The 19,437-nt window shown below is 44.4% G+C and overlaps 1 protein-coding gene across 1 annotated transcript in view; it reads right to left on the bottom strand.

Moving 5' to 3' along the window:
• The window catches only part of SERGEF (secretion regulating guanine nucleotide exchange factor), a 236,600-nt gene that overhangs the window by 79,869 nt on the left and 137,294 nt on the right, over positions 1–19,437 (bottom strand). The window contains 1 exon segment of the mRNA XM_025928722.2: positions 10,451–10,487. Coding sequence (XP_025784507.2) covers positions 10,451–10,487 — 37 coding nt within the window.

The following is a 19,437-nucleotide window of genomic DNA, read 5'->3' as shown; positions in this document are numbered from 1 at the left end:
GGTCTCCTATAGACTGACTCCTGTGGACTGATACAAACTCTGCCTCTTTAGGATTAATAGCGAAAAACCCAACTTTATTGAAAGCTAAAAAGCACACCTTGTGATGTGAGGCCATGCCTTGGAAAACAAATGACTGAACAGAAATGTAATTTAAACAATAATCAACGGTCTGTAAAAACATCTCTGTACTAACGGTGAAACATCTCTCTTGAATGCCAAAAGTCTTATCACATTTCTGGCCTGGTAAAGAAGAAAATGCAGGGCTTGGAGCAGCCAGGTGTGAGAGTCGCAATGACTATACCTCACTCCGGAGCTGAGGGAAGCACAACCTAGGACATGTGCTGACAAACCATGGAACCAAGGGGCTGCTCTGCCTCAGCAAACAGCCCAGGAGGTCACAGCCATCTAAGCAAGCACCTTGAGAACCAGCTACCAGCTTCAGATTGAGCAGCATGAGCTAGACCCAAGATCTAGCCCCAGCTTTACCACTGTCTAGCTGGCAATCTCGGGTAAGTCACTGCCTCTCTTTAGGCCTTAGGGTTACTCTGGGAGCAATGGGACCCAGGAAGGCAGCCAAAGAAAGGGAATTCAATAAGTAGTGTCGAGACACTATTGGGTAGCCATCTGGAAAAATAATGAAGTTGAATCCACACTTGACATTGTGTACCAAGATAAATTCCAAATGGATCAAAGACCTACAAGTTAAAACAAACAAACAAACAAACAAACAAACAAACATAAAAAGTACTAGAATTAGGTGCCTGGCTGGCTCAGTCGGTTGAGTGTCTGACTTCAACTCAGGTCACAATCTCACGGTTCATGGGTTCAGGCCCTGCATCAGGCTCTGTGCTGATAGCTTGGAGCTTGGAGCCTGCTTCGGATTCTATGTCTCCCTCTCTCTCTGCCCCTCCCATGCCCACACTCTGTCTCTCTCTCAAAAATAAATAAACATTAAAAAAAATTTGGGGGGGGGGCGCCTGGGTGGCTCAGTCAGTTAAGCATCCGACTTCGGTTCAGGTCATGATCCCATGGCTTGTGAGTTCAAGCCCCGTGTCAGGCTCCGTGCTGACAGCTCAGAGTCTGCAGTCTGCTTCGGATTCCATGTCCCTCTCTCGCTCTGCCCCTCCCTCACTCATGCTCTGTCTCTGTCTCTCTCTCTCAAGAATAAATAAAACATTAAAATATATATATATTTTTTTAAAGTACTAGAGTAGAATATGAGAAGTTCCTTTATACTCTAGAGTGCAGAGGGCTTCTCTAACTCAGAATCCAGAAGCCAAATAGGAAAAGATTGATAAATGTCAGCTACAGAGAAAGAAAAAGTTGCATGGCAAAAACAACACAGAATAAACAAAAATACCAAAGCAGAAACAAAAAAGAAGCTAAGAAAATATATTTGCAGTCTGAACCCCCAAAGGCCTAACCTCTGTAGTACATAAAAAGTCCTAGAAATTTATTATAAAAAGACCAACAATCTAACTGGAAAAAAAAGGGCAAAGGACCCTGAAGCACAGGCAGTACAATGTCCTCCCAAAGTCCTAATTCCTGGAGCCTTGTGAGTGTTACATGTCAAAGGAGAACTGAGGTAGCAGATGAAATTAAATGTGCTAATTAGCTGACCTCAAGGTAAGGAGATTATGCTGGATTATCCAGGGCAGGAGAGGGGGCCTAATGGAATCAAGAGGATTTTTAAATGTGGAAGAGAGTGGCAGAAAAGTCAGTGATATGATGTGATACAAGAAAGATTCAACCAGCCACTGCTGGCTTTGAGATGGCAGGGGGCCACAGTCAAGAAATGCAGACAGCCTCCAGAAGCTGGAAGAGGGAAGAAAACACTCCCTCTATACTCCAGAAGATAATACAGCCTGTTCACACCCTGATTTTAGCCCCATGAGACCCATTTCAGACTTCTGACCACAAACCCTATGACAATACATTTGTGTTGTTTTAAGCCACTAGTTTTCTGGTAATCTGTTATAGTAGCAATAAAAACTAATACAGGTATGGAGAAACCCTTCATAAAGAAGAAAATACAGGGGCACCTGGTGGCTCAGTCAGTTAAGTGTCCAACTTCGCTCCGGTCATGATGTCGCCGTTCATGGGTTTGAGCCCTGTGTCAGGGTCTGTGCTGACAGCTTGGAGCCTGGAGCCTGCTTTCGATTCTGTGTCTCCCTCTCTCTCTGCCCCTTTCCCACTTGCACTCTGTCTCTCTCTCTCTCAAAAATGAATAAACATTAAAAATAAATAAATAACATTTTTTTTAAAAAGAAGAAAATACAAATAGCTCCTAACTTTCAAAAAGGTGCTCAATCCTCATTCATGATATCCAAAACTAGAGGGATTGGAGAGGTCACAATCATCTTAAAGAACAGAGTTGGAAGACTTAACAATACCAGATATTAGAATTTATTATAAAGCTGCAGTCAAGGTGGTATGGTACTAGCACACATATAGAAAAATAGACTAATGAAAGAGGAGTCCAAAAACAAATTTACACATATAGACAGTTTCTTGATTTACAACAAAGGAGCCTCTAAATTTCAACGGGGAAAGGGCAAACTTCAATAAATGGTTTTGGAGCAGTGTGTGTGTGTGTGTGTGTGTGTGTGTGTGTGTTTTAACTAATTCGAAATGGATTTTAAGCCTAAATGTAAAACGCAAAATAATAAAGTTTCAAGATGAACAGAAAGAGAATATTTTCATTTCATGACCTTGGAGTAGACAAAAACGTTTTAATTTTTTTAATGTTTATTTATTTTTGAGAGAGAGAGAGAGAGACAGACAGACAGATGGACAGAGCATGAGTGGGGGAGGGGGAGAGAGGGAGACACAGAATCTGAAGCAGGCTCCAGGCTCTGAGCTGTCAGCCCAGAGCCCAATGCGGGGCTCGAACTCACAAGCCACGAGATCATGACCTGAGCCTAAGTCGGTCACTTAACTGACTGAGCCACCCAGGCTCCCCCAAAATACCTCAAACCACTAAATAAAAGACTGATAAGCTGGACTTCATTACAATTAAGGATATGTATGCATCAAAAGACACCATTAAGAAAGCAAAAGAGCAAGCCACTGACTGGGAAAAGATGTTCACTATATATATATATATATATATATATATATATATATCCAACAAAGGTCTTGAATCTGAAAGATAAAGGATGCCTACAAATCAGTAAGAAAAACATAGGCAAAATCCACTTTAAAGTGTTTGCAGTTAAGTTTTTGCACTTAACAAAAGAAGCTACCCAAATGGCCTATAAGCATATGAAATATTGCTACGCATCACTGGTTATCAGAGAAATGCAAATTATAAGGACAGTGAGGTTCCACACTACACACTTAGCAGAATGGCCTAAATCAATAAGACTGAAAATACCTGGCAAGGAGATGGCAGTTGGAACTCCCATATGTTACTGATGGGCAATATATAATGGGCACTACTACTATGGAAAACTGTTGAGAAGTTATCTACTAATGCTAAAGATAGGATCCAAAAATCCTACTCTCAGTTACGTACTCAAGAGAAATCAATGTGCATGTTCACCAAAAGACGTGTGTGAGAATGTTCATTGCAGCCTTATTCACAATCCTCAAACTGGAAGCAACCCAAATCTTCAACAGTTAAATGGATCAAGTTGTGGCGTGTTCATACAGTAGACTATTACCAATAAAAAAGAATGACAAGATAGAAGACGCAATGTGTTGGGCAAAGAGGCTGGACACAAAAGAGTACACAGTGCATAACACCATTAATGTGAAGTTCAACCACAGGCAAAACTCATTTCTAGAGTCAGGAGTTGTAATAGTAGTTAACTCTCGGGGTGGGGTATTGACTGAGAAGGGATACTTTCTGGGGTGCTGGAAATGTTCTGTATTTTGTACTGGGTGGTGGTTTCCTAGGTATACACATATGAAAAACTCACCAAACTGAAACTTTAAGATATGTACACTTTACTGTACTTCAATTTAAAAAGTAAAAAAAGACAAAAACCACCTTCAGTAGTTTTTCACTTATCAGATTGGCAAAAATCCTGACGTTTCTTTCTTTTTTTTTTTGTATGTTTATTTACTTTGGAGGGGGGGGGGGCGAGCGTAAGCAGGGGAGGGGCAGAGAAAGAGGGAGAGAGAGAGAATCTCAAGCAGGCTCCACACTGTCAGCGGAGAGCCCAACATTGGGTTTGATCTCAGGAACCATGAGATCATGACCTGAGCTGAAGTCAAAAGTCGGCTTAACTGACTGAGTTACCCAGGTACCCCAATCCCGAAGTTTCTTAACATACTATTAGGGGGGCTGCAGAAACAGGTACTCATATAGTGCTAGTGGGAGTGAAAAATGGTATAATTCCTATGAAGGTAGTTCCTATCTTGCAAAATAGATATACTTACTCTTTGATACAATAATCTATATTTATACTTCAACATCTCACATATGAAATAATATATATATATATATATACATACACATATACACACACACACACAAGGTTATTCACTACATTATTACTTAGAATAACAAAAAGACTGGAGATGATCTACATGCCCATCAATAGGGCAAGGGTTGAACGAATCATGGTGCATAGGTATACTGGAATATTATGTACCTGTAATAACAAAGTAGGAAGGCTTTATACTGATATGTAAAGACTTCCCAGATAAACTGTTGAAAGAAAAAATAAGACACTAATAAGTGTGTATAATATACTGCCGTTTATGTAAAAGGGGAGATAAAAAGATATCTTAGCATTTACTTAATATATCCAAAAAGAAACCAGAAAAATACAGAAGAAACTAATAATAGGCATTAACTGCACATGTGGTAGAAGGATTTTGGGGTGTTGGACAAATGGGGGACAGGGTAGGAGGGAAGTTTTTCATTTTAAATCTTTTTATGCCTTTTAAGTTTGAATCATGTACATGTATTAATTATTCAAAAATTAAATAAGTGAAGTAATTTTTTTAAGAGGTAAGGGACAATGAGAAGGGGAAGAAGAATCCTAAAAGGGGTGGTTTTCCAAAACAATGTCATCAACTTCACAATTCTCTCTGGTTCTTATACGGAGAACTGCTGGATCTGAAGAAGACATTTAAATTTTTTTTTTTTTAACGTTTATTTATTTTTGAGACAGAGAGAGACAGAGCATGAACGGGGGAGGGTCACAGAGAGAGGGAGACACAGAATCTGAAACAGGCTCCAGGCTCTGAGCTGTCAGCACAGAGCCCGACGCGGGGCTCGAACCCACGGACCGCGAGATCGTGACCTGAGCTGAAGTCGGACGCTTAACCGACTGAGCCACCCAGGCGCCCCTAGAAGGAGACGCAGAATCCCAAACAGGCTCCAGGCTCCGAGCTGTCAGCACACAGCCTGACGTGGGGCTCGAACCCACGGACTGTGAGATCATGACCTGAGCCGAAGTCGGACGCTTAACCGACCAAGCCACCCAGGCGCCCCTGAAGAAGACATTTAGTCTGGAAGACAGAAGAAGTTACTGCTAACATGAAGGGGAACTAAATACTGAAATGAAGAGATGACATCATCTTATCTGGTGGCCTTAAAAATAGGCTGGACTGTCACTGGTCTGCAGGAAAGCAGCATCGGGTAGTGGACCACAGGCTCTGAAGTTAGAAGCCCTGGTTAAAGACCTGACATGCAGATTCCTCCCAACAAACTGCTCAGCCTACGCTTCCCCTTCCCGCATCTAGAAAATGGGGTTAACAGTAGTGCCAACTCATCCATTTGGTATTAGGATTAAATGAGATAATATAAAGCACTTCTGCTTTGCCAATCACACTGTGCATAGGACCATACAGGCTTTTACTTGCCTCTAAGGTCTCTGCAGTACCCTCGGGCTTGGAGGTATTGCCTCTCAGAGAACAGCTAGTGTCAAAAAAGATTTAGTTCTATTAAATTCTTACATGACCCTGCTTCATGGGTTTCAAGCCAAGGTCAGACACTGTGCCACACATATTACAAAGATACAAAGGTTCAATAATTGGAAATTATCAGTGAAATGAAGAGAATAAAAGATCCTTACATAGATTATAGCTCCAATTTGGTAGAAGATCTGGCTTTGCTTGGAGGAGGAGGAGGAGGAGGAGACACGACACTTTCCTGCCAAATATCTAACCCTTTAACAATGCCTGTCTGGCAGGCCTGAATGCTCCAGGAGAAGGCCACCAATAATAAAAAAAATATTTTCCAAAGGTCTGTGTGGAGCGGGGAGAGAGGAAATGCAGTCAGCTCTTTTTTCTCTGCAGGAAGGGAAGGCTGAACAACTGCACATCAGGAGAGAAGGCAAACAAATTGCCCATTCAAGCCAAAATAAGCTGCTCCTAGGGGAAGCAAAACAGCTGGAGCCAATTCAGCCAGACATAGAGGTGAGGGCCCCAAAGACAGAGCTGGCCTGGGAGCCAGCCTCTGTAGGCAGGGATCTTTCTGGGCAAGTGGTGGTCAAATGCCCTCATGTCACTCCTGCTGACCTCAGTCTAGGCCCACGAATGGGAGCCAGCCAGCCAGCTCTGTCAGATATGGAGGGAAATCCTAGGTGGGAAGGAAGGAAGGACTAGTGAACCTGCCAAACGAGTGAGCACCTGCTGAGCACCTGTTATGTGGCAGGCACTAAGCAGCCACCTGACATACCTATGCCATTTGGAAGAACAATTTTAGGGGTAGGTAGATTTTACAGATGAGGAATCAGACTCACTGAGGTGGACTGACTGGGCAAGGCACACGGTTAGAAGTGGCCACGCCAGCTGTGGCCAATGGCCTCAGCTCTCTCTTTCCTGATTGTCACCTGAGATTCTCGATCCCTGGCTTCCTTTTTCTAAAGCAGGAACTCACACCACTTCACCATCCTGTCTAGCCATGGTGATACCTGGTGGCAAACACAGAATATGTCAAGAGAAGCCTCATTGGAAAACAAAGGAAAGAACCAAACCAAACTGCAGAAGAAGGGGAAAAAAGAAACCTGGAAGCAAATGAAGTAGCAGAGTGGAATTATTTTGATTCCCTAAGAAAGCGGAAATGTGGCTGCTGCGGGGTTTGCTTCAGGCTGGAACATGGCAGGTTCTGAATCCCCGTCTGTGGCAGCAGATAGCAGAATCCTGATCTGGAACAAATCTGGGCTAGCACTGTTTCTAGGGCTGTTGGGATTTCCAGATCCCCCAGACTGGGGTCCCCAGGCTCCAATTTACAAATCCCTTCTGCAGCTATGGTGAGATCCTGCATTGGTCCCTGAAGGGTGAGGAAGATGCTTCCCTCTCTAGCTTTTGAGGTTCCCATCCTGAGCCTCAGGCCTCCTTATACCCATCTTACAATTACTTCTTTCATTGAAGTCTTAATATATGACGATGACAATGATTATGGTAATAATACCAGCTCACATTTATTGAGCTTCTACTTTTGTGCCAGGCACTGTTAGCACTCTACATAACAACCTTATGAGGCCAATAATATTATATGAGGCGATCAAGGCACATCAAGGCATATCAAATGAGGCAATCAAGGCACCGAGGGGTTAAGCCACTTATAGAAGGTTACATGGCTCATAGGTGTAGGAGCCAGAATTTGAGTCCAAGCGATCTGGCCCTGGTGTCTGTGCTCTTCTTAACCACCACCCATAATGCATCAGGTCTTAGGATATGAGAGTCAAAAGAGCAGTCTTGGAAGACAAGCAGACAGCTCTACTATTTATTGCTACTTGTCCCTGGACAACCTGTTTATCCTCTATAAAATGGGTACAACAAATATACTTTGTGGAGTGTCCATTCTAAGAGCAGATCCTGAGTCATGTCCTTCCATCAGGCTCTATTTCACCTCTTCTTCTGGTCTGTCTATTGCACATTCACTACACATCAAAGCTGTTTCTACACTTGGGGCAAGTTTGGCTTCCTTATACTCTGTTCCAGTCTATTCTATAACTGTTTTGTGCCTATCACATGGGAGACTTAGCACCAGGCGCAGAGAGCCCAGATCTCAGGGAATGAGACTGAAGGCAGAGAAATCCATCTAAAGTCGGCAATGGCAGAAGGGCTGAGGGGAGGAGCTGGCTGTGAGAACCAGGCTTTAAGCCCATAGGAACTCTCCTCCTCCAGCTTGTCTCCCTCTTTTCTGGCCTTCTGCCAAGGCTAACAGGCACTTCTTGTCACTTCCTACAGCACAGCCTGAGCCCTGCAGGGCACCCATGGAAGGCCCAATTCTTCCAGTGGGGAGCCTCTGCTCCCAGCTCACACACAGGCAGGTAAATATGCCCAGAGCCCTGTGACTGGGCCCACCTTTTCTGATTCTGCAACCATTCATTTAACAGACTGTGAGCCAGGACCAGGGCACTGAGGACAAAACAGAAAAATACAGGTCTACCCCCCAAGAGCTCACCAGCACACCTGCTCTCCTCTGCCTCTGATGTTCTCCTCACCTGGGTAACGCTGGACACCTTTCTAGAATGTTATCATTCCTCTCTTCCAAGTAACAATTACTTCACTAGCACGGTTACACTAACAAGCCATTCTCCCCTCTCCCCACCCAGACCAAGAGAAATGAGAAACAAACAGAATTATCCACACATACACATTTCTCTCATACCCACTATAGACCAGGCACCTCACATGCACCAATCCCCACAGCAATCCTGCAAAATGGGAATTATCCCCATTACACAAATGAGGGGGGGAAATGGGGGCTCACAAAGAGATGCAACCAGTGTGAAGCAAGGCTATCTGCCCGGAGTCTATGCTCTTTCTACAGCCCCAGGCTGCCTCTCTCAGCTCAGCCAGCCGCCCTGCGAGCTCTGGCCCCGCCTTCATCTGGATTGTGTTCTTTCTCATAGTTAGATTCCCTACAATCTTCTTGTTTGTGCCGGTCCCAGAGGGAGCCAACATCTCCCCCAGTGCAGTGACAACAGCAGCAGCAGCATCCTAGGCACCACCTCTGATTCTCCTTAATTACACCCAGGCTGGAGCAGTTCCGGAATAGAGTATGTGGTGCTGCTGCGAAGCATGCAGGTTTGCTGTTACATTTTCTCGCTCCTTCTCTGACTCCAGCCCAGTTTACTCCCCACCCCCCTCTGCTGGCTGGCAGCCTACCTCCTCAGCTGTCCTTGGTTCTGCCTCCTTGCACATCACGTTTGGGCCTACAAAGTAGTGCTTCAAACTGCTGCCACTGCAGGCGGCTGAGCCAGTCTCAGCTCAATTCAGAAAACAGAGCCCGAGTCTCTGCCGGGTACCAGGCACTACTCTGGGTACTGCAAACAGGCAGAAAACAAAAGGAAAATGCAGGGGCCTTGCCCTTCAGAAGCCGAGTCAGAGGCTGGGAGAGAAGTAGCCAGAAACAGAAATCACCAACAGAAGGCTAGCAGTGATGGGTTTGTAATGGGATCCGAAAATATCAGAGCAGGAGGGAAACTTGATTTTCTGTTTTAACCCCTCCATTTTACAGATGGAGAGCTAGAGCCCAGAGGAGGGCAATTACAAAAAATATCAGATAATAACAGTGAACACTGCTAAAACCCTTACTAGGAGCCAAGCACTATTCTATGTGCTTTATATATACTAACTCCTGGAACCCTCACAACAAACCCTAGGAGGTACGCACTACTGTCCTCCCACAGAGGGGTTAAGTGCCTTGTCCAAGTTCACACAGCTAGGAAGTGGAAGCCTGTATTGAACTCAGGCAGTCGGGCCCCACACTGGTGTCTCTTTAATGCTCTGTGAGATGAGACTAGTCTACCTATAGAAGTAATGAGAAAGCTTCTTAAAGGAATTACTCATAGGCCTAATTATAAAAACAGTGAACCCTGGTTATCCAGAGTCAATTAAGAGGAAACCTCAATTAATCAGAAGCTTGGCTTCATCTGGGAGTACCTGAGTGCCACGAAATACAAGGCAGTTAGGGCAGCGAGCAGAGCCCTATATCTCCAAAGAAAGAGGAAAGTACTTGGAGTAAGGGATTTATTCAAAGAAACAAGAGCAGCCCAATCTTCTTCCTCTTTCATGTCTGGCTTTCTACACATGCTGTCCTCATAGTGTATAAAATCTTTAATATCCTGAAATGCCACTCCCTGGGGGAGGGGAGCCAGCTCAGGGACCTTAAAAAGACGCTCAATGATATGGATAGAAATTTTTAGAAAAGGGGCTTCTAGCCCCATGTCAGGCTCTGTGCTAACAGCACAGAGTCTGCTTGGGATTCCCTCTCTCCTCCCCCACTCATTTTCTCTCTCTCTCTCTCTCTCTCTCTCTCTCTCTCTCAAAAGAAGTAAACATTTTTAAAAAGAAAAGAAAAGGGGCTTCTAGTAAAGCCTTGGTCAACCAAAGACTTCCATTTCCCAGCATGTCCCCCAACATACGTGCACACACACACACACACACACACACACCCTGGCCTTGGGTTAACTGAAAGTCTTCTCCAACTCTGCCACAGGACTTTCAGATCACAGTTAGCAGGCTACTCATTACTTACCAATCACTGCCAGATTATGCTCTGAGCCACAAGAGACCTGTAAAAAGAAAAAAATAAGTTATATTAGAGAAAGAAAATTCCTTGTTCAAGGAAAGATGTTTGACTTCTTCTCATCTGCTATTTGTCCCTTTCACCCCCTAGCCCCACAAAGAACATGACATGTACTCTCATACCTCCTGGCCTTTGCACGTGTGGTTCTTCTGTCTGGAATGCCCTCTCCTCGACTTCTACCTAGAAAACTTCCACTCATCCTTTAAAGTCTCAACGTGTCCACTGAGACTCCTTTGCTTCTAGGCCGACTCAACACTCCTTTCCTTATGCAACTTGTATGTACCCCACTGTAGCAATTCTCTTGTTGCCTTTTACATTGTTTTCTGTCTCTTCGCTAGACTGCATGCATTTTGAGAACAGGGCTGAGTCTCGGTTAACTGTCTGGGTCTGGGACTCAGTTAATATCTGCCAAATGAGAGAGTGAATGCAAAAACCAAGCACATAAAAGAAAAAATACCCAGTACATAAAAGAACAAAGAATCATTTGGGGTTCAGAATCTAGTGTTTTCACCAAGTGAGCAGCGCTTCTTGCCTTTCAGTCTCCACATGTCCCAACTGCTACCAGAAGGAAGTAAGCGGGAATATAAAAGCATAAGTGGTTCCCCAGGTACTAATTAAAAGAAACTCTGGACTCCGGAGAAGGATCTTGTGACCTTTATCAGGATGCTCACTTCAGTTCCTACCAAGAGGAAGACTTCAGGTCCCCATGGAATGTCAATGCTGGAAGGGCCCTGGAGATCATCTAGTCCAATCTCGCCATGTTGCAAGGAGAAAACACAGGCTTGGGAAGAGGAAACAATTTGCCGTGGGTGCCAGAGCAAGTGTGCATTGAAACAAGGACTGGAGCATCTCTGATTCTTCGGAGCTTCAGGCAAGTTCCTTTCTTGATGCTGTAGCTTCTCACCCCTTCCCAGTGAAAACCACTTGGAAGTGATATTCAAAGGTCATTAGCACAGGCCCCTGACAGTCAAGGTAACAGGATGAAAAGGCATTTGAGTGTTGGAGGCCTAATAACACACTGGTAGGTGAGAAAGGTCAGCAAAGTTTCTGAGACTTTTGTCTTTGTAAAAGCTGTGTGTTCCAGATCACAGCTTCCACAGGAAACAGAGATACCTGCTCTTACGTGGACTCCCTGATAGTATCTGGCAAAGAACCACCTGCATATTTCATCCCAGTATTTCCAGGTGTCTAGTCTCTGAGCTCCCTTGGGGGCAGGCTCAGTGTCTAGCTGAGGGGTTCCACCATGTGTCGCCCAGGGTCATACATACAGCACAAGTTCATTATATGCTTTTTGGTTACACTGAGGCTGGGTGCCTAGGTTCTGCCATAGGAAGCTGCTTAGATTGAAGAATTGGGAAAAACTTACGTGTCTAACAATAGGGGAATGCTTATGTAAATTATGGTGGAGCCCTCTGATGGACTACTATGCAGCTTTGAAAAATAATGCTTACAGTAAAGAAACATGCTCATGATATCCTATGAACTGAAAAATTACACAAAATTACACAAAAATTGTGTCTCAACTCTACAATAAAATGTGAGTGAAAGACTGAAAGAAACTACATCAAAAGTTAACAGTGATAGCCTCAGGGCTAGGAATGAGGTATGCACTCATTCCTATGGTTTTTCCTTTTGCTTTTTCTACGCTGTCTGAATTTTATACGGTAATCTTACAATCAGAAAACAATTATTAAAAATATAGAAAATAAACATAATGCAGCTCCTACTACAGAGGTGAAAATAATAAATAAATATGGCTATAAAATAAATATGTTATAAAATCTGGTATCTTCTGAAGTTGTGGGGGAAAAGGATTTAAAGGACATAATACCTAAATAATAATGGTAGCTGCATTGTGATGGTAGGATTATAAGACAGTTACTCCTATTCTCTGTTTCTCAAATAGTCTTTAACTGTGATGGTAGTAGTCGCGGTGGGGGGAGCAACAAGTGCAGGAATTAAAGTCACCATATACTGAGGATATACAAAACCAAGCACCTGGGGCGCCTGGGTGGCTCAGTCGGTTAAGCGTCTGACTTCAGCTCAGGTCATGATCTCACCGTTCGTGAGTTCGAGCCTCGCGTAGGGCTCTGTGCTGACAGCTCAGAGCCTGGAGCCTGCTTCGGATTCTGTGTCTCCCTCTCTCTCTGCCCCTCCCCTGCTTATGCTCTGTCTCTCTCTGTCTCAAAAATAAATAAAAACATTAAAAAAAAATTTTTTTTAAAAAAGCCAAGCGTCATGCCAAGGCACTCTGCAAATGTAACCTTATCTTAATCACCACAACAGTCCCTTCAGGGAAGCTTGACTGTGCTTATTTTAGAGACAAGAACACTGAGGCCCATACACATTAAATAACTATCATAGCTAGCTAGGTGGCAGTGGCAGAACTAAAACCCAGGACTGCCTGGTCTCCAAGCTTATGTTCTGTACTGCTAAATGTTACTTTTGTTTAAAAAAAATAAAGCTATTTCATTTTACAAAATGCATACAGAGAAAGGGGCTGCCTCTGACTGCCAGGGCTCACCCTGGGGCTGTGGGCTGCAGAGCTGACCAACCTGGAGGACCAGGGGCTTCCAGAAACAAGCCAGTGACAAATGCCAGTATCAGGTAGCAGATGCTGCTCTGAATTAATGAGCGAGACACTGATGAATGGATTTTGTCAAGGCAACGTAGAGCTTGAAACTCAAAGCTCCCCACTGCTTCTTGCTGTACGTGCAATGGCATAGAGGTCAGGAGACCGAACACCACAGGCCACAAAATCCCAGCGCTACACTCCTTCAACAAGATTGTATCAATGACCATTTGCTTCATATTGCTCCTGTCAGCATATACCCAACCACCCAGCTGCAGGCAGCTTTCTAGAAGACTCTGTTAACAATGGCAGCATGCCCAGGAAGAAGAGGTTCAGAGCCAGGAAGCCAGGTGAGTCCTAGGTCCTCTCCTTTTTGGCCCTGAGACCTTTGGCAAGATGTTTAACTGCTCAGGCCTCGGTGTTCTCAGGTGTAACAGGTAGATAATAGCGTCAACCCGTCTGCCTCACAAAACTGCCGGAGGACAAATGAGACACTCCATCGCCTCACAGCCATTTGTCTCACCTTTCTTACATATGAATCTGAATGTCATGCCTCTATATAAAGCCCTTCACAAGCTCCCAGCAGTGGCTTGCAAGCCCACAATGAGTAGTCCCCTGTTTAGCTCTCTGGCCTCACTTCTCTCTGCTACTCATGAACCCTCAACCCCAAATAACATATTCCTTTTTTTTCCCATTCACACTACAGTACATTTTTTCTAAGAATATGAGGCAATTTCAGGCTTTTACGTGTGCTTTTTTCCTTGACTTGAATCTCCTCTCTCCCACTGTCTACCTAGCTAAATCCTTTAAGACTGCCCAAACATCACCTCCTGGTAAAGACTTCCCTGAGTCTCAAGGCTGCTCCACCCTACCTACCCCCACAGCACTATGCATCACGGCCTTATCACATATGAGATGTCTATTTATGAAGTGTGCGTGTGTTAAGCACCTCTGTTGCTCAGACATCCAGCAGAGTGCCTCCCCAGTAACGTCTCTGTCACACAGCCCAAGTATACAGGGCGTGAAGCTGGAGGGGGGAACGGGTAAAAAGATGAGGGGCCCAGAGGAGTTAGGTGATCTCAAGACAAATGAGTGGGGGTGTGGTCACCCCAGTCCAACTGGAGACAAGCACTGAGATGCACAGTGAGGCAGGAAGGGAACAGCACTACAGGAGCACAGTGTGCAGGTGACAGGAGCATGAAGAGTAGAGTAGAATTGTTTCAGGAACTCCAGCATGGCAAAGTGCAGTAGAGCAGCAAAGGAGGTCAGCCCCGGAGACGGAGTCCCGCTACAGAGAAAGTAGGTTCCGGGTTGCTGATCGGGGACTTCAGGCAAAGGGGGCACACCTCCACACAGGTGAGGGGAACCAAAGTGGCTGTGGAAACCTGTTATGACTCAGTGCTGCTCAAACGTGAAAGGGGTCTGCTCTGTTCAGGCACCTCAGCCACAGGAGGCAGGAGTGCAGAAAACAATTTCCAAACTCCCAACTGCCTCCCCGTGGTGCCAAGATCCTCCAGAGAGCCTCCTGCCAGGCTAGACTCCATCAATTCTTGGGAAGAAAGTCTCTACTCCCCTGGGGGCTGGCTCCCACTAAATACAGTTGGACAGGGATGAAGTGACTGGTAGTAGATGCCCAGAGAATATGTGCTTGCTTCGGCAGCACATATACTAAAATTGGAATGATACAGAGAGTAGGTGCCCAGAGAATATATGCTGAATGTATTAATGAGTTAAAATGAATGAATAACTAAATGAATAAGCAAAAATTACATTAACGTGAAAATATCTGCCAAATGCTACATGTAAGTACTCTAGCTCTGGTCAGTACTGTTCTACCATTTCTAAACACAGGTGACTGTCCCTTACTGAGTGCTTATGGCCAGGCACCTGACTGCTTGGCCTGTATTATCTCATTCAAACTTATACCAAACCTAGCACATAGGTTCTTTTGTTACAACCGTTTTACAAGTGAGGCGACTGGGGTTCAGAGAGTACAGTCACTTGCCCAGTATCTTACTGCTAGGGAAGGTGCAGGATTCTATGATCTTTCCGATTCCACTTTTCTGTCTTCCCAACCGTTTTAACCTTCCTGTTGGCAAACAGGATGAAAATAAACCGCCCACCCAGTTCCAGTTCCTTATAGCTGGCAATCATATGCCAGTTAGCAAGGGATCTTAACTGGGACAGCCCTAGACTTCCAAGGCCCAGACAACATCCTCCTGGGGCTAGGAAGGCCCACCCCTGGACCAATCAAGAAGCTGCTCCAGAGTTTTCTCTTGGAGGAAACGGCTGTACAGTGGCAACAAAGCTTTGCTCCTGCCCTCCCTGTGGAAGCCATCACCTTGCGGGTAACTCCACCAGATAGTTCAACTCTGAACAGGAGGATATGGGGGGGGGGGGGGGAAGATGGGGTGTGACCAGGGCTCAGGGTAAATAGCACTAAGATCCCAAGAAGAGTATGTGGGATCTAGGCCAGTTCCGCACCACTGGCCAGGAGCCACCCTCATCTTCCTAGGAGCAGTTGGTGGCAGCCCAGGGACCATCCAGGAGCACAGCAGCCTGCGGGGCCTTCTGATTGGTTCCCGCCCTGTGCCAATGGGCCCGGGCGCCCCTCGGATGCTATGGCAACGAGGCAGTTGCGCGGAGGCGGGCCATTGCCAAGGACTCGGAGGAGGGATTCGAAGCCTGGGCTCTGCGCCTCGGGGAGAGTCTTTGGCAGGCACCATGGCCCTGAGAAGCGTGTTGGGAGCAGCTCCAGAAAGGCAGCCTCCCCACGGCGGGGGTTAACGGAAGGGAATGGGCACCTCGGTGCAGCCTTTGCTACAACTCCGCCCAAACCCAGTTGTCATGTGTGTAGAACTCTGAGGAGACCACGGGGATTTCCAAACCTGTTAAAAAAGCAGGCTGGGAGGCTGTGCGTGTTTTACACGCAAACTGCAGTCCTGTCAGCCAATGGATTTTTACCCCTCGGCTCAGAAATAGCCCCAAATGGAGGTCATCGTGGCAGCAGAGAGGCAGCACAGTTGCTTGTTTTTGGAAGGACCTAGCCTTGCAAAGATACTTCTGGCTCCTTTGTGAGGGCTTCGTCTTTTTTTTTTTTTTTTTTTTCCCTACTGAAGTCTAGATGTCAAAGGAGGCCAAAAAATAAGAGGCTCTATCTGTCCAACTCAAAGTCCCATTGATTGTGTTCCCAAAGAACCCATTTTCCCTCCAAAGCCAATTCCTTTTTTTCAAAGTGCAGATTACACATAAGAAGAGGCTTCAAGTAGGTTCTGCTACTTCCTCAAACAGAGGTTGGGTTGGGGAGAAAAGCAAAAATTTGTTAGGTGTCTGGATGCCAGGCATGTGGCATCACAGAATTTCACTCTACCTGCATAGCCTCACAACCTCACAGCTACTCTGGGAAGTGGGAATCTGTGTCCCTACTCAACAACAGATCAGCAAACTTACTCAGAGGAGTTAAATCACTGGTCCCAAGTCGGGGGGGAGGGGGGGGGGTGTACGCCCAAGTCAGCCTTGATCCAAAGCCTGTGAGCTTCACCATAATACATACTGCCTCTCTTCTGATACTGGCACCAGACGGCCCCCATCACTAAGGCTCAAACTCTCAAGTGGCAACTCTCTCTTTATCTCCTACTGTCTCCATCCTATTAGTTCTGCCTTCTCAAAGACTCTCAAATCTATATCTTGATCTCCAGCTGCTCCACCTTCTTCAGTCCTTTTCACTACAGCCTGGACTCTTTTAAGACTCTTTTATGACTTCAAGCTTTCTTCTCTTTGTCATGTCATGATCTGATTTTTTTTTTTAATTTGGAAGTTGCCATAGTCCCAAAGCCTCCTAACTTCCTACCATACCTGATTTCTTTCTCGTTTGCTATATATAAACCCACTAACCCAGAAATACAGGTAGCTCCTCTGTTCCTAGAAAATCTGTTTCCCCACTTCTGGGCCTTTATTTGCACCATTCTCCCTTGTCTATACTATTATAAACCTGACCAAGCCTTACAAGACTCACTTCCAAACCCACAGCCTTGAGGAAGCCTCCCAGATCTTCTCTTGAATCCTCCCATTTGCTTTGGCTGAAGTTTACTTTTGTCAAATCTCCTTTTTACTATTAATAATTTGGGCACAGGGGGTGGGGCATGTCTTCCCAGTCAGTGTAGAATAGGAGAAAGAGCTCTAGTTATGGAATCAGAAGTGGTTCCTGCCACTTCCTGGTTGTGTGGCCTTGGGCAAATCTCTTTGCCACTCTGGATTTCAGTTCCCTCATCTTTAAAATGGGATAGTAACAACCAAATAGATCTCATACATCCCCAAATTCTTTCATGCTCCCCTGTCTACAGAATAAAATTTGCTTTGAGCCGGACTCTGTTCTGCAGATATGTGTCCACAACATATGAAGATATATAACTTGGGAACACATAAAAAGAAACTATAAGTATTAGGAACTGGCATAGGTTCACAATGAACAACAGTTCATTTCCTTTTTCAACAGAGTTATTCTATTGGGAGAAAAGGAGAGGGCTTAAGAAATGTCTGCTGAATTAGAATACAATATACACAGTAATTAGAAAATAATATACACAATTAAACTAACACACCCTAAGAATGCTTGTTTTCCCCATTCCAAGGGAATTCCCTTCTCCTCTAAGTTGCCACGTTGATACAAGACGCTCCTGCTTCCTGTGGCCACACCTGACTGCTATGGATGGACTACAGATGGATACCTGTCTGAAAGTAGGTTAATGCATAGGTTGGCCATAGCCTACGAAGTGGCCTAATGAGAAAATTCTGCCTGAAAGGGCTTGTAGGGACTGAGTCCTCCGATTGGTAGCTGGAGCAGTAGCTGGAAGAAATAGACACAAGAGGCGTTAATATAAGGAGCGGTTATAGGCAGAAGAGTCAGAACAGCAGGAACAATCAAAGTAGAGAAGAGCAGCTAAAAGTCACTAGAATGGATTTCTTGATCCTACTGCTGATGGCACAAGAAGGTCTAGGTTTCTGAGCTGGGTTATGTTCTAAATGACCTTCGAGTTGTTCTTTTACGAGATATTTGCTTTACCTCTTTTCTCCACTTATATCCATCCTTACAATATTACAGTAACCTAGGAGCACCTCTGATCCTTACAAACTGAGAACACCTAACACAACAATGCATCTAGATTTCAGAAAAGACACACCATTAAGCTACTTAAGCCCTTGAGAACAGCATGAAACCACGTGAGCTGAACAACCAACCTCAAATACAGGTCATTAATAGATTCAGGCCAAACATCCTGTAGTGTGTTCCTCAAAAACAATTTAACCCTTGCCCTAGTAGCCAAGACAGGCTGAAATTTAAAAAGACTGCCAATTCCAAGTGCTGGTGAGGATGTCTAACAACTGGAAATCGTTTACACTGCTCATAGGAACATAAATTCAACAACTGCTTTGAAAAACGACTTGGCATTATCTACCAAATGGTAACTTTGTTAGGTGTCGCCACAGGAAGCAGGAACACCTGGTATCCACAGGACAACTTACAGGAGAAAGGAATTCCCTTAGAATGGGGAAAACAATCGTTCCCAAGAAGCTAGACATACAGATATAAAGACAGATATACAGATTCAGATGCCAGGACACCCACGTACCCCAAACGATTACGTCCTTCCATCCAAAGACAAACATAAGAACATTCATAGCAGTTTTATTCATAATAAATAAAAAACATAAAATTAACCAAATATTCATCATCAGTGAATGGATAGTGTGGTATACTCAGAATACTCTGTAACGATGGGGGGAAAACTACTATTCACAACATGGATAAATCTTCAAGAATAACGGTGAACAAAAGCAACCAGACAGAGAAGAGTAAATAGTGTATGACTCTAGGCAAAACTTATTTCAAATGAATAATATAACTGTTCTCAAGAGGAAAAAAGTAACCAATCCTAGTAACTTTTAAAGTTTTTTAAATAACTTCTATTTAAAAACAAAAAGAGCTGTAAAAAAGATCTTTAACTTTACTTAGTAGATTCTTTTTTTTTTTTTTATAGTAGAACACATGTATCAATTCTGAAAGCATTTTGGATGTATTGTAGGACCATGCTACTGAGAAAATATGTTAATGTCGCTGGGAACCAGAGTTTTCACTGTAGATAAAGGAAATACAAATACGGAATAAAACATAGCAAAGAGAAACCCTGTGGACATTGGATTCAAATGAAAGGTATCAGTATGAACTCACAGTTTTATACACACACGCACACGCACTGAGTTCAACCAATATGAAATTTCCTAGAAGCAATGACATCTCAGCAGCAGTGAGTTCACTTGGTACACCAATCTTGGCTTTTAAATACTATTTGACTAAAAAGAATCA

This window comes from Puma concolor, chromosome D1, assembly GCF_028749965.1.
Source record: "Puma concolor isolate L17-30 chromosome D1, mPumCon1.1.hap2, whole genome shotgun sequence".
Taxonomy (NCBI): domain Eukaryota; kingdom Metazoa; phylum Chordata; class Mammalia; order Carnivora; family Felidae; genus Puma; species Puma concolor.
This window is presented reverse-complemented; position numbering and strand designations above follow the sequence as displayed.